Raw genomic sequence first — 15,019 nt, 5'->3', positions numbered from 1 at the left:
AAACGTATCGATTAAAGTTCTAAACAGCGGATTCTAACAATTTCCTCTGTCGGCAGAGGGTGGTTGTGCTAGGCAAGTTCGTGAGTGTAATTTTTTTGTATTTGACCTACACGTGTTAATTTCGTGGGCGATTTTTATTGAGCTGTTTCTCACCTGAAAGGCTGTAAAGTTTGTTTTTCTGCAGCTGTTTGAATAGCAGTGCTGGGAAGAAAGCAGGTACATGGTCAGATAACAGGAGAGTTTTTAGCAGTTGGCCTGGCAGAAACATAATAGAAAAGCTAAATGGTTTTGTAATCTGTATGTCATATGTGATTTGTTGTTCAATTTCTCAGAACAACTGCCTTACCTGAAGTGCCCACTGCATACTGTCTTAAAGCTAACCCCGGTGGCTTATGGTAAGTAGTATTAAGTATATATAATTTACAAGTAACTATACTGTTACTTATGTCTGTGTCATCAGTGAAATTTGTGAATTAAAACACATTTTTCTATATTAGAATTGATGAATCCTTTGGTTTATGTTTGCTTTGCCTTGTGCCAGAAAATTGTATGTATTGGTGAAGGCCTGAAACTACCAGTGGCTGTAACTGCTAGTGGACAATTTTCTTTTGTACTCAGCTCATATGCTATTTCACTAATTCTTCTGGCAAACCCATGCCACTTACCTGTGTCTGGTGCAGTAAGATACTAGTTTTTATTGATGTATCTGATGGTATTGTTTTTTAGAAGACAGGCAAACTTAACATTTATGTAGGTTTATCATCTTACAAAGGGTGTTCTCCTTACCCTTAAATAACTTTTGTTCTCTTTTCCTGAAGTATTTGTTTGTGGACCTTCGTGAACTTACCTTGTTTGTTGGCATACATTTGTGAGCATCTTAGCTCAGGGGCTTTAAATGAGATTTGCCACTAGCTTGTAGAGTGTGGGGTATGGGTTGCAACATGTACTTCCTCGGTTTTAGGCTGATTGCTAACTGAGTTTTATGTGTGTTTCAACCTCAGGCTAACACGTGCCTGCTGTTAATTTTCTTTAAGTGATGGCTTAATTATATCTTCTGGTATCACACTTCAGAAGATTTATAGACAAAGAGAGCTATCTGTACAGTTTACCAGGAAATGGATTGCCAAAATAATGCTAGTCGAGTTATTAATCAGAAATGCAAAGCCGTCTCTGATTATCAGCTTTGAAAATTAGCAGTCTAGACCTTTCCTTTGCTTTTTTTTTTTTTTGACCAAGTTTCAAATAAAGTTGAGACAGAGTAACTAGCTGTTACACTGGGAAATGTGTTTGAAGAGATTTTTGTCATTTAATTGCAGTGTCCTGCTACAGTAGTAATAACCGTCTGTGCTTTGGTGACATCTGGTGTTCCTAGCTTAGCATGACAGGTTGGAGTTTTGAAAATGGAGAGTTAGAGCAGCTAAAACTATTTTTTTTTTTTTTTTTTTAAAAAGGCTCAGTTTTTGGAAACTGGATTCTCTCGACTGGCTAGTCTTAGCCTGTTTCCACAGATAGCTTTTGGTTTTGGGGTGGGTTTTTTTTTTGGTGGGAAGGTGGGTGACTCTTCATGAATTTTAAGAGGGCCTGGATGTTTGCAGTATTTACTTGCCCGCTAAATGAGGAAGGAAAAGAAGTAGTATGAAATGCTGACCTTTCACTTTGACTTCAGTGAAAGAAATGCCATGGTTCTTTTTTGAAGTGTTTCATACGTATGTCTGATTAGCACATTTCAGTTGACCTACTTTTTGGAATTTGACCATCTGAAAATACAAGGGCTGCGTAAACTATTTATATGCTGATATTCTATAGCATTATTTCAGCTTGATATCATCACTTGGCTCCAGTGAGGCAGGATGCAGGATCAAACATGGTGTGTTTAATATCTTCCAGCTAATCCTGTTCTGGGGTAACACCTCCCTTAGGGGGTTGCTCTTCCTGGCGTTTGAAGCTAGTGTCATTCCCATCCCGCGCATCTGATCTTTAGTAGGGGAACATCTGTTACGGCCTGACAGTTGGATTAGGATAGAATAGACTTTTTACCCCACAACCCAGTGTAGCGGTGGTCTGTGTGGGAGCACACAGGAAAAACAAACTGTATCCTGCTGTAAGTATAAACTTGCACATCGGTAATTAAAAATGAGTTGGGAGTATGCACGCTGTAATTACTGTGAAATAACTCATGTCCCTTTCGTTTATATTTAAAGCTTTCCATACGGTATTTTTTTTCTGGTCTTAAGCTCAGGTAGTGGTAAGGGCTGAGAGGTCGCTGTGGAAGCGTGTCTGCTGTGTAACCAGTCCTTAGGAAAGACCGGCATCAGGAATCAGAGCTTGCTTTTGATTGGTGTCAGGGGTCGCAATGGGTCTGTGAACAGAAGGATGACTTGGGCACTCTTCCACTGGGAGATGTGCACTTTTCCCCCTTAAAATCTTTTTTCTTGTTGACTGTTTCTCTGAGTGCTGGCCCTGCTGCAGTGTTCACTCACAGTGTTTATGACAAATGGGGTTTCTCAGAACAGGCTTCCTGAAAGAAGGCAAATATTTGCCCTACTAATTTTTTTTTTTTTTTTAAGTGCGGTGGCTTTCTAAGAAAAGGCTAAAATCACCTTTCTCTGTCATGTAGTAGTTCTATGGAGTGTGTTACGACATTAGGAAATTAAGCAGAAAATTCTGAAACCTATTTGTGATAGAAGATGGACTCTGGTATGTCAGAGGAATTTGACTATTAATGAATGTTGTGTAGGGTAGTGGTAGCTTATAAAAGTCATGTTTGTGTGAGATAAGACAGTTTTTGGCAATCAGATATTGCTTAAAATGGTGTGGCCACAGTGTATTGAGTAATTTTAATTCTCCACGTGTGTCAGGTTATACTACCTGAGTAATAGTTGTCTCTTCTGACAGTTTATTTTTCCTTGCTTCTCTAGAGTTTTCCATTTTGGGGTGAAAAGGGGAAGTTCCTTTTCAGAAGTCAACTTTAAAGTTCTGTTTAGCTGGGGGTTAAAAGTCTGTTGTGCAGTGTAGAGGGATGGTGTTGCCAACAACACACAGTGTACCTTCTTGTAATCATTTTGATGTTTTAAAACATGAGAGCAGCATTTATCTTCTGTATTACAATGAAATTCTAAGTCGTCTAGGATGTTTAAAAAAGCAGAAAGATACAAGTAAGAACTTTCTGACTGAATGTTGTTGTTCATGTATGTTTAAAAATGGGAATTTGTTTCAAAGAAAGTAATGATAAAGCTAAGGTGAGAATAAGATATGGATTATCAGATTGAGAATAATCTTCATCCTGGTGGAATCTATCGTTTCAATAGCTTCAGCTATTCAGAATTTGGGAAACTAGTAGAAATCGGAAGGGGGAAATGATAAACCTTCACCAACTCAAAATTAGATTGCATCTTTACTATAATTTAATTTTTAAAGCAGACCAATTCTAATAATGTGTTTTCTATCAACAGGATGTAAAGTAGAATCTATATTCCTGAATGTTGAAGCTGTAAACACACACAGAGATAAACCTGAGGTAAGAATATTTTTCAACTCGTAGAACTTGATGTAATGTACTAGCTGAGCTGATTTCCATTGTCCTTGTGGTTAAAAGTGATTTCATAACTCAACTGAGTATATTTAATTTTACGTATCAAGCTTTACTACTGGTTTGCTGTCGAGGGGAGGAGGGAAATCCTTTTCATTGAGCAAATTTATCTTACATACCTGCTCTAGCTGGAGTAGTTTATCTTCAAAAAATGAATGAGAATTTGAAGATATGGTATCAGTGTAAAAACTGTATAAAGTTCTTCCAGGTTTTGTCATTCAGCAGAAGTAGTGTGTAATCAAAAAGTACGTTGTTAGGAGTGCCACATTTATTTTGGAGAGCGTAAATAATGAAATTGTCAGCTTTGTCATCACTGTGATCATTGCTGTATGAAAAAGAGGAATCGATTATGCCACCTGTTCTTTAAGCCAAAGCTGGAGAGGAAGACTAGCTCTTGGGATACAGCAGAACAACTGGGGAAAAGGAAATTGAGTGTATCTGTGAAATGTAAGTGGGGATAAGATGTCAGACCACAGCAGCTTTGTACTCTCCCTGTGTCAGGCACGCTGTTCTGTGTGCTCTGAAGTGTTCACATGAGCTGAGATTGATCCTGCTGCTCGCGCAAAGCTCTTCCTTTGCTGCATTATGAAAATTATGTAAAATGTGTCATCATTAAAAATGGCTGGGTCCCTTGCAGATCCTCATGCTAATGCTACCAGGTATGGTACCGATTCCTTGCTGAGGTTATGAGCCATGCCTACCGGGGAATTAAAAGTTAGTTTGACAACGTGAGAAAAAAGGGCTGTTTGTGGTGATTTTCAGGTTTAAGGTGAAAAGGAATATAGTGATAAACATGTTTACATGTGTGTGTTCAATAAGGCATGTGGCACAAAATGCCTTGCTTATACGAGGGTACACGTTCGTGGCATTTGTGCAGGATTCATGCTGGAGTGGTCTGCAAAGAAGTTTTGTTTTAATGACTTTGGGTATTTGAGATCTGAAAATACTGACTTCTGGTCACTCATAGCCATGACATTTTCTATTAGATAGTCGTGTTGCGTATTTCCTCTCTCTTCCCCTTTCTCCTTTATTGTTCTGCTTTACCACTTTTGTGTCTTACTTCGGTTTGTTAGGTTTAGGAAATCCATTCTGTTTTCACAGTGCCTAAAAGGTGAAGCGTGGTGAAAATAGATGAGCGTGTCTTAGCACAGATGTTAGGTTATCTGTGTTAAATAACGTAGAACAACTCAACATCTTTAGTTTGGCTGTTAAAATATTGGTGCTGAATTTATAGCTTGCAAAAGTGTCTTGGGAATTGCTCTTGGAGATACTGCTTCTCTAACTGAAGATTTTTATTTTGAGGGGGAAAGCCCTGGCTGAACCACCAAGTGACTCTTAAGGTGTCTGGCAAGTGATGTGGTTGTACTGGCATTGGCGTTGGGTGGTTGTATTTCATGTGCACGAAGAGGATCATGCAGATAGTTGCATTGCAGTGGACACAAAGACACAAGGCTGTTTATTTAGAACAGAAATAAATGGAGTTAATGAATTTTTAAAAAGAAAAAAAAGGAGCAGAGGTACTTTTATTTAGAAGACCCAAACATTTTTATCCCTCTGCCCCTAAAGAAACCCAGACCCAGGAGTATGGGTGAGATACAGTGCTCATTTAGTAGGGCTGAATGAAGGACTAAGTTGATTCTGTCTGCATTTAAATGCTGCTCAGAGGATGACAAAAATTTCAAAAGCTTTCATTTACATCACCTACAAAAATATTAATTACTTCTGTAAAATTAAATTTTCAAATAGTCTATTGAAGTCAAAGCATTTAATTAAATGCAGCCTCACAGATAACAACATTGTTAAACAATGAAACTATTTGATTAAGAATTGCCCAGTGTGCTGTTCTGTGCCCCCACAAGTAATTTGTAGTCTGTGTTTCAGAACAGCGCACTCACTCCTTTTTGGCTTCAGCTGAAAGCATCTATTTTCACGCTGCAGAAATGCCTACAAAGCACTAGAGTATTTTGTTTATAGTGTGTGTAAACTTCATTGTATGATGATGATTTGTCTGAAGTGGATTGAAGCCTTGTGTTTGTCAGCATTGTAGTGGCTTAAGTTCCTGACCTTTTCAAATGAAGGAGTCTGTAGTCTTTTTACTGAAAATAATTCAGGGGAATTACTTTAGCTGTTGCTTGGGGTCCCCTCTTTGGGCCAGAAAACAAGCACTGGGGTAAAATGTCTACTTTATAGCTCTGTCTCAGTGAATGATAGATAGGGAGAGTGCTCGTAGCAAGAAACCCAGATCTGCTTTTTGATTTTCTTGGGGGGGAAGGGGAGAGAGAAATATTACTGAAAACTGTTTGCTTACCACAGTGTAAAACAAGTAAGACTCATGAAGCCCATCAGCAAGAAGTTTGAAGAATTGGCAATGATTTGGCCTAAAATCGGCCAAATCTTAGATCAAGATCTTAGAAGGAACTTCAGAACAGTTTATCATAGTCTGCTTTCTTGGTAGAAGGGAGAATATGAATTGCACAGTCTTTGGGATTTGCATGAGGTGGTACCACGGCAGGTGTGATTCCTGAGCCTGGTTCTGCGTGGCTGCACTCACTCGAAGCTGTGCTTCCTAGCGCGGGTGTTTGGCAGTGCTGGTGGTTTGATTTTTTCTTTGGTTTTGAATAATTTGCTGCATTGAATGTCATGTTTTTTCTACAGCCTCTGCAAAATGCGGTGAAGTCTAGTTGGTGTGATCAGTCTTGAATGGTTAAGGTGTCTGGGAAGAGCTTTCTGTTTTGGTGGGTGTAGTACATTGCCTATAACACAAAGGTTAAAGTCTTCCCTTGGGCAAGATGAATAGGGCATAGTTCAACAAAGCACTGCAAGTTGCTTAATGGATAGACGTGTATGTGCTGAAGCACGCATTTAAGTGGATTCCTGCTTGGGCCTGTAAAAGGCTTCTTCCTGAACATGAATGACTTGAGCTTTTGGTAATTGCTGATCCCATGCCGATATTACTACTGTAGGTGTGTTTTCCTGCTGTCTAGTTTTGGGATGCTAACCAGTGATCAGTCTGCTGCATTCTCGGGCTGTGGGGGGTTAAAAAATCTCTGCTTTTAAATAAGTGCAGCTGCAAACTTGGGAAGGAATCTGATTGGTATTTTTGTTGCTCTTAGTGCTGCATGATAAATATTCTCCTCTGTATTTTTATTATTATACAGAATGTAGACATTTCCAGACCTCCTGAGGACGCTCTTGTAACAGTCCCTGCTCATCAGTGAATCCTGTGTGCTGATCAACTATCGAACTTGGGGTGCTGTTTCATCTTACTACTTCAAAATAAATTGAAAAACTAATCATTCCAATCACTTTGAAATAAAAAAGCCCCACCCAAACCCAGCAACTCAAAACCCAACCCAAATGTTTGTACAGTGCATGACTTGAAAAAAAATTATCAAATCACAATGAAACTGTATTGGACTGGTTCATTTATTGCGGATGAGTTATCAAACATTGATCGGCTGTCACTGGAATGCTGTTTTTGTAAATTGCTATTATTTAAAGATCCTGCAGCATTAAGTTTTACTGTAACAGCCAGCGATCCTTTAATGTTAGTTGGAGCATGTCTATGAAAACCATGAAACGCAACATCCTGTGTGAGATAAGAAAAAGTTGAGGTTTGTTTTCTAGGCACTGGTAGTGTCTATTTCAGTGCCCTTGGGAGTGATTGGAGTATTATGTAGCATAAAATAACAATCCATAGTTACTGTAAAACCTTAATCCTGCTGATCCATAGCACTAGTGCTTTAGATGTGCTAATTAATGATGTGCTGTTTGAGGAGGGTAGCAAGTTTTCACTTAGTTCCAGAGCAATTATTCAAAGTACAGGAACGTGTATAAATGTTTTTATGTTTTTAATATATGACTTTTCTTAACAGCTGTTCTGCATTAACTAAGCTTTAGGGTTTGTCTGCTGGCAGAAGTGATTCTAGATTTCCTCTTTTCTTGCTTCTTGTATGGTTGTGAGCGATCAAGTGTTTACAGCTCTGCTCTGTATGTTTTGTACCCATATTTTATCTAGGCTACAATAAGCAGTGTCCATTTCAGAAGGTGGAAGCAGAGTTAGCCTGATGATTTTGTAGCTGGGTTGTGACTTGCCTCGAAAGGGATGGAAATGGAAGGGATTTCCTCCCTCCAGTAGGCGTGGGGTCTCAAACCAGCAGTGTACACATCCTAAATTAAATTACAGCAAAATCTTTCACAGGCTGCGGAAGACTGCAGCTTGCCTGAGATGTGGTGCTGTGCCTCGGCTCCTTGCTCTGTGGTGTTACGGTGGGCAAAACGAGGCAGTGGGAAGCATCTGTGCCGTTGAAGCAGCTTTGTTTAGGTAGCATCGAGTCTGGGAAAGGCAGAAAATCACCAAGTCCTGGAACTGTTTTCTGTGAGCAAGAGTGGCGTGTTGTGGAAAGCTTTTATTGGTCAGGTTTCTCAGGGGGTGCGTTTTCCAAACCTGGGATTTTGGGGAAAAAAGTGTTACATATCGGCACTTCTAAAAGTACACTGAAGTTTTCAAAGATTTATAGCTGTCTATTATAACCAAATAACCTCCTGGCCAGAGAGCCTTCTGCTGTACCGCTTGGTATTTAGTTAAACAGGTATCCCAGGATGGGCTGAGACTGGGGGGAACCCAGATTATTTTCCTCCCTCTGTCGTAACCGTGACGTGGGAGTGTGTTGTCACTTTTCTGTGTTGAACTGCCCCAACCTCTTGGCATGTGCTTTGCCATGAAAAGTGCCATAGAGGAGGAGATCTGAGCCTGCCGTAGCCACTTGCACACATTAATTATTGAGGTAACCAGGGGACACTGGCTGTAGTTGGGTATGGAGAAACCGTCCCGAGATGGCTCGGGGTGCTGTCACCTCTGCTGGGCCATGACTAAGGAAATACTGTGCGAATTTAAACTAAATGCATTACATTTTTGATGGAGCCAAAATCTGTGCAGGCGTCTGCTATGGAAAAACTGAGTTTTGCTGCTTGAAAAAGGATGGCTTGGGCTGTTGGAGGAAACAGAGGGGAAAGATGGAAGGGGTAGGAACTTGGCCAGAGGGGAAGGCCGGGCTCGTGTGCTCTGCGGCCGGCAGAGGTTGCGAAGGGAGGAAAGCGGCAGCAGCGCCCAGGGCCCTCCATCCCTGCCAGCTGCTGCCAGCCCGATTTCCTGGGGCTGCAGCTGTGTGGTGTTCTCTTTGCTGAGAATAATGCTCGTTGTGCTGATGTGTACAACGGAGTTGAAGTGGATATTTAAAAACAGTTTTGCACTCTAAGGGGTCTCCGATTACAGCAGGATTGCTTAATAGTTCTCTCTGGCTTATTTTCTCGGTAAAAGAAAGCCTGACACTGGGCGGGAAGCAGCAGTGACAGTTTGTGGCACAGCTCGGCGAGGCAGAGCTGGCTGGTAAGAGTACTGGATTGTTTCTATCATGCTGTTTATTTCTCTCTTTATGATTGTGCTGGTTTTTCAGCTGTGCAGGGCCTCTATTAACTGCATCTGCTTCGGCTGTTTTCATGGCTCATGTGCCCTTCAGAGCTCTCTCGGGAAGAGGAGCCTTCCTGCGAAGTCTTCCCGCTCTGCTGTGAAGATCGCATGGAGCTAATCAAAGTAAAACTGAAATGGCAGATGCCGTGCTGTTCAGAGACCTGTAACACTTTGTTTCTCGGGGAGGCTGTGTTCTGTAGGGAAAAATGGCGCAAAGCGGGGGTAGTGTAATGAGGAGAAGAGGAACAGTGTTATGAGCATATGTTTGAGTTAATTTGCATGAGCCGTTCCAGAGGGGCCGGGTGAGATGGGCCCTCGTGCAAGGCAGAGGGAGCCCCCTCCTGCCCCAGTGAGTGCTGAGCCTCCTTGGGGAGCTGGCTCCAGAAGCAGCGAGCCCTTGCCCAGGTTGACCGAGGGAGAGCCCATATGCCTTGGTCAAAATAGTATTTTAAAAAGGTGTGTGTTGTTTTTATTCCCACTCCTGCATTTCCCAGGCTGTCCAGACCATGTTGCCGCTGGTGTGTGGCAGTGGCAGTCCTGTTCCCAGGGTGGTGGTTTCTCCAGGGCTGCTTTGGTAAGGCACTGCTGAACAGTTGCAGGGACATCTTTTGGTCCCAAAAGTAAGGCTAAAACCTCAGTTGTCTTTCTAAGAAGCAGCACTGATCTTGTTGCACGACTTTTCTTTCTCAATGCCTGTATTCTGGAAGCAGGTACAATCCCAGCTGCTGTAATCTAATCTAATTTAATGTGATCCCTGAGAGTAGGAACCCATTTACCATTAATGAAGATACTGGTCCCTCTCCAAGCCTCGGTTTATCTGGTCTTGCAGTGGGGTGTTCTGTTTTCTAATAAGCTCTAGGGTGTGTTTATTAGGGTTTATCCCAGATGGGGTTTTCTTTCTTCAACGTGACAGTTCAGTGTGCGTCGCTTCTACAGCCTTTTCCTCTTTGTATTTACTCAGAAAGACTTCTTGCTTTCAGCTTAGTTGACTGCATGGTGATATTCCCTCTGGGGTCTGTCTCAGTTGCTGCTTTCGTCTGATACCTCTCATTGACTTAAATAAGCTGCATCTTCTGCCTTGTCTTCACCACCTTGTTTCCTTTTAGTTTCACATTATAGCTCTCCAGTTCTTGCTGCTTATGGACTAATTTCCAGTACCTCTCCAATTCCTGTGTATTGATGCTCCATTTCACACTCCATTTAATTTTCTTTGAATCAAAAGCAGATGCTCAGCTTAAAAGATTTTAGCCAATATTCTTGGAGTGCCTGTGGAGACATCTCCACAGTCCTGAGGAACTTCTGGATATGTTGCATCAGTTGCTAAGAAAAATATAAATAAATGAAACATGCCAGCATGTTTTGAGTTTGGTGGGCTTGTTTTGGTTTGTTTTTTTTTTTTTTTTTTTCCTTGTAGTCATGCAGAGCATGAGTCCTCACGTTCTCAGGCAGATGCTGAAGCTTGCTTGGTTTGCTTTATTGCAGAAGAGGAAGCTGTAGAAGCTTCTTGCTGAAATAGGGGTGTTGCTTTTTTTTCCCCTTCAAAGGGAGAAGTCAGAGTGGGGTGGGCTGCATGCTGGTGGGTGCAGAGATTTCCATGACTTGGACGACTCTCCAGCAGCGTTCATGTGTGTCTTCTCAGAAACCTTGGTGTGGTGGGTGTGTTTATGGTGGAAAACAGGGTGATCTACCCAAGGGCTTGAAGGCTGGTGAGAACAGAAAGGGCTGACAATAATGTAGGAGAATTGGTAATGGTAGAAGTGATGTTGGCACACTTCAACCACAAAATCAAATCTGGTGCTGCTTGTTTATCTCCTGTTTTCATAAGAACTAGAAACTGGAGTTGGGGAGGGGAATGACTTGCTTTTCAAGTTGATGCATTTTGGCTGGTGGAGTTGTGTGTGTGCTGTCTGAGAGCATGTGCTAGTGGGGCTCTTCTTTTCCTTGAGTTGGACTGAAGAGACTTGTTTTGACAGTAAACTCTAATAATTGTGGTTATAAAACCACTGAAGCATTATCTGATATCAGTGTGACATCTGCCTGCATGCCCATGTATCCTGAAGTGCATTTGAACTTCACGTTACTGGCTCTTAGGGGGTTATTCAGAGTCCTTCCAGTGACTCAGCTGCCTACAGACAGGGTCAGAATTAGCTTTACAGCAGTTGGTGTTGAGGAGTCATTTCCCAGAGTGTGCTTGAAACAAGGAGAGATGGGCTTCCCTTCCCTCTGGGTTTTATCAGTTCTTGTGTGGTTTATGACCTTTGCTGCATGGTTCTGTTTTTTTCTTATACTATACGCATCAAGACTAGAAGAGGTAGTGGCTTAGAAAAACGTGGTTAAAAACGGTGGTTAGAGGAAAAAGTCTTAGGAAAAAGTTCTGTTTTTTTCTTATACTATACGCATCAAGACTATAAGAGGTAGTGGCTTAGAAAAATGTGGTTAAAAATGGTGGTTAGAGGAAAAAGTCTTAGAAAACAAAATGCTGTGACCTGCCTATGGTGTACAGAGACTGATTGTCCTGCCAGACCCAGTGTAACACGTCTGAGAGAGGCATTTTCCCTGGCAGCAGAGAGCCTGTGTTTAGGTGTCTGAGGGACTTGGGCTCTGCAAAGCACTTAGTGGCTGGGACGAGGTCTAAGCCTGGCTTCTGACTTCTGCTCATGGGACCTTTCCGTGTGTTTTGCAAAACATTTTGAGGCAATAAGCATTAAAACTTGCTCATCTTTTGCCTTGCATAATAGCCGTGTGTTAAGCAAAACTACAGCTGACCATGAGACCCTTGCTTTAAAACCTTTTTTGTCTTTAAATTTGCAGAATGTAGGTGTGGATCGGTCGAGAGAAGAAGCTTTGAGGACAGTACCAAACCACCTATAGCTCCAGTCCCCGGGGGGCGGCAGCCCTTCCTCCAGCGCAAGAGCGTTAAGTAGCAGCTCAGGTCCCGGAGAATGGAGAAGGTGTCGCTGAGCGCCAGGCAAGTTGGAACGAACGCTCCTCCCCTTCACTTTAAGACATTTCGAATGTGATTCAGCTTCTTTGGAGAAAACCTGTAGTTCTGGATAACTCCCAGTGCCGAAAGGTATCGGTAAAAAAGATTTATGGGAAGCAGAGTAGAGTTGGGTTTCGATTTTTCATATGTAAATTTGTGCAGTTTCAGTGGTTTTTATTTTTCATCTGTGGATACTGCAAGATGGTTAATTGCCCGTGTCAATTTTACTGTCAGATTTTAACTAGATTTTACTTTGTTTTTTTAAGTGTTTTTCTAAGAGTTCTTATTTTTACTGTGAACAATTGCCTAGAATTACATGGAGATTTTTTTGATGGCGTATTTAACATAGGTGAAATTCTACATTTTGAGCATCGGAGGCTTCATGTTGCAAAACTACTTCAAATGGGAAAGCCTGTCGGCTCTGACAGCTTTTCTGTGTTTTAAATTAGCTTTGGTTTTCCAACCACAACTTAAAATTTTTATGAAATGGGGAGACTTTCCCCTTGGAAAGGAAAGCATTAAAGCTAGATTTGCTACCTGAAAGATTCTGCTGTTTTAGCAAGATTTTAACATTTTCCAGGGGCCAGCTGTGTTTTGGAGGGCCGTGGAAGACACTGTATTAGTGGGGGCCGTGAGCGTGAGCATAGCTGGTGGCCTGGGTAATGGAGAGAGTGTCGTCCTTTCTGCTGAGGGGATGAGGAGACTGGAAAGGAGGGGAGAAGGATTCCGACTGTCAAGGGCTGGAGAAGCTGCTTGTCTTATTAGTGCTGTGATTTATTTTATTTTTTAGGCAATTTTTGGAATGAATTTCAACATAAAAGTATATGTTTCTCTTTTATAGCCACATTTAATACATACATCAGGAAACAGTACAGAAAGGTTAGGTGGAGTTTAACCCTTCTAACAGCTCTTGCAAGACAAATACCAGGTAAATCCTGAAATGATTTTTAACGTGGTACACCTGCCTTGGGTGTTTCCGTGTTGTTTTTAAGCACCTTCCACTATTCCAATTCTTCGATGTTCTTTTACACCTTGTGGAACTCCAGTGCTAAAAGTGGAATTTTCAGTGTCGGTTGAGGCCATGACCTTTTAACTGTTCTAAGTGGATGTGTATTTTGTGTGTTAGCAGACAGCTGAAGTGAGCTGCCAGCGCTGCTGCTGGCTCTCGGCTCCGAAATGAGGAGAACTGTTCTTTGGTAGTTGGACTGTGTTTTTTCTATGGACTTCAGTTCAATTAAGTGAGCTTTTACCATGTATGTTGTTGGGCCTTTTTTTTGTTGTTGTTGTTTAGGGTTTTTTTTCTTAATTCCTGTCTGAAATACCGAGCCCTTGTAATGTAGTTTTGCAGGCAAGGGCTACATTGTCTTTTGGTTGTGCAGGGTTTATAAAATAACATGCTGCTGTTGTGATTTGTTTCAATAAGCTAATTTCAGCAATATATTCAGCTCTGGAAGTAAGCCATACCGTATCACTAGGTTCTGTTTCAGAAGAGGAATGCGTAGGGTACAGAACAACCAGAAACACTTGGTTCAAGCGCTGCTGTCTAAAGCTTTGTGTGTGCGATCCACGCATTTGGTCATGCCCATCTCAGATCTTTATTAATTCAGCTGTGTCCGTAGTTATTGTGTGAGGAGAGAGACCACGCAGCGCTGCTCAGAGAAGTTAATTTATTGATGTGTAGTTAACAAGGCCACCTTGGTGGCAAAAACGTAGAAGTAATTTCCCCTCCCGATTTGATGTGTTCAGCGTGGGAAAGCCAGGCTGTGCTCCAGGCAGCTCTCGCTCCTCTGGACCTCCACCGTCCAGCCTTGACCAGGAGTTTTTAAATTGAGAAAGCTGGAGTTTATCCATAGTTAGAGGGCAAATCCCAGGAGACTGTATTAGAAAAGTGGGGTTTTACTGCCAGACTGCGGTACTTCTTGAGCTTGGGCCTGGCTGAAGAAATGTGGTGGAAGGAAAGGTTTTCTCTGGTGAGAGCTGTTCCTCTTCACTGGTGGAACAGCTTGAGGTGTCTCCCCTCTCTTCCCTCCTTTGTTTTCCCTCTCTCAACTTTCAGAGGTGCTGTAAAATTCCTTGAGGCTAAATGTTTTCTGTATAGTAGGTATTTTTATAGCCTGCTTTTGAATATACTGTGATGAGTGTTTTACTAAGTTGGGTGTCCAGTAAAAAAATTATATACAAGTGTGTAAATAAACTGTTATGCTGATACTTGAAGAGAAAAAAAATACAAAGTTGTCTGTTCTACTTTAGGAAGGTACTAAATCACTGACTGCATCTGACTCCTTCTAGCGGGCGAGAGCAAGTGTAGACAATGAATGTAGATTTGAGGTGAGTGATCGGTTTTCCCTGGGGCGTAACCACCTTTCTGGAGAGGCGCTGCCAAGAATTGCAAATTGTGGTCACTGTCTAAAAGCTGTGCGCATCCCCCACCCCTGACCGAACTATCACTGACAGTGTCCCGAACTTGTGTGTTTGTACTCATGTTTATTTTACTGCCTTCTGACTGTTAATGCACTTGCTAGCTCAGATGCAGTCTCTCAAATGGGATTAATCTGTCTTTTCTTACATCGTTGGCCTTCGTTGTAATCTTTCAGACAAATGTACTTTGATCCAAGTAATAAAGATCAAATGCCACAATGTGTGCTGATGTGTGTTTCTCTCTGTGCCTGTTTGCAGTAGCTGAAGTTCCAGGTGAGTGTTCCTGCAGCTCGGCAGGTTTCCACAGCTTTCAGAAGTGTAGGAATTTGTAGTGGGGTTAAGAGAGCTTATACATAGGCATAAGAATTATGTTAATTTGCTCCATTGGTTGATTTACTTTGACAAATAGTTATAATTAAAGTAACAAACTCAGTAACTGAGGAAGATGTTCGAAGAAGTTGTTGAACAAATACAAGTCAAGATTTGCACGTAACAGAGGAGGAAGGTAAGACTATTAATTTTACATGGTCAGTGGTGGTTTAAGATCTGATGCTACACT

General features: G+C 41.6%; 1 protein-coding gene across 3 annotated transcripts in view; it reads left to right on the top strand.

The window, feature by feature from the left end:
- Nucleotides 1-14,675, top strand: part of LOC309675325 (6-phosphofructo-2-kinase/fructose-2,6-bisphosphatase 4) — a 53,155-nt gene extending 38,480 nt beyond the window's left edge. For 2 of the 3 annotated variants that reach the window (XM_082487616.1, XM_082487614.1), the window contains exons 12-15: nucleotides 333-395; nucleotides 3,453-3,517; nucleotides 11,871-12,132; nucleotides 14,293-14,675. In XM_082487616.1, the coding sequence (XP_082343742.1) occupies nucleotides 333-395; nucleotides 3,453-3,517; nucleotides 11,871-11,930 (188 nt within the window). In that variant the 3' untranslated portion in view covers nucleotides 11,931-12,132; nucleotides 14,293-14,675. Of the gene's footprint in view, nucleotides 1-332; nucleotides 396-3,452; nucleotides 3,518-6,747; nucleotides 6,840-11,870; nucleotides 12,133-14,292 lie in introns of all 3 variants that reach the window. The other variant, XM_082487615.1, reaches the window with a different exon arrangement.
- The last annotated feature ends 344 nt before the right edge of the window (nucleotides 14,676-15,019 follow it).

The sequence above is a fragment of the Vanellus vanellus genome (genome assembly GCF_965231255.1).
Source record: "Vanellus vanellus genome assembly, chromosome: 9".
Lineage (NCBI taxonomy): Eukaryota > Metazoa > Chordata > Aves > Charadriiformes > Charadriidae > Vanellus > Vanellus vanellus.
The sequence above is the reverse complement of the archived record's forward strand: the minus strand, read 5'-3'. Positions and strand labels throughout refer to the sequence as shown.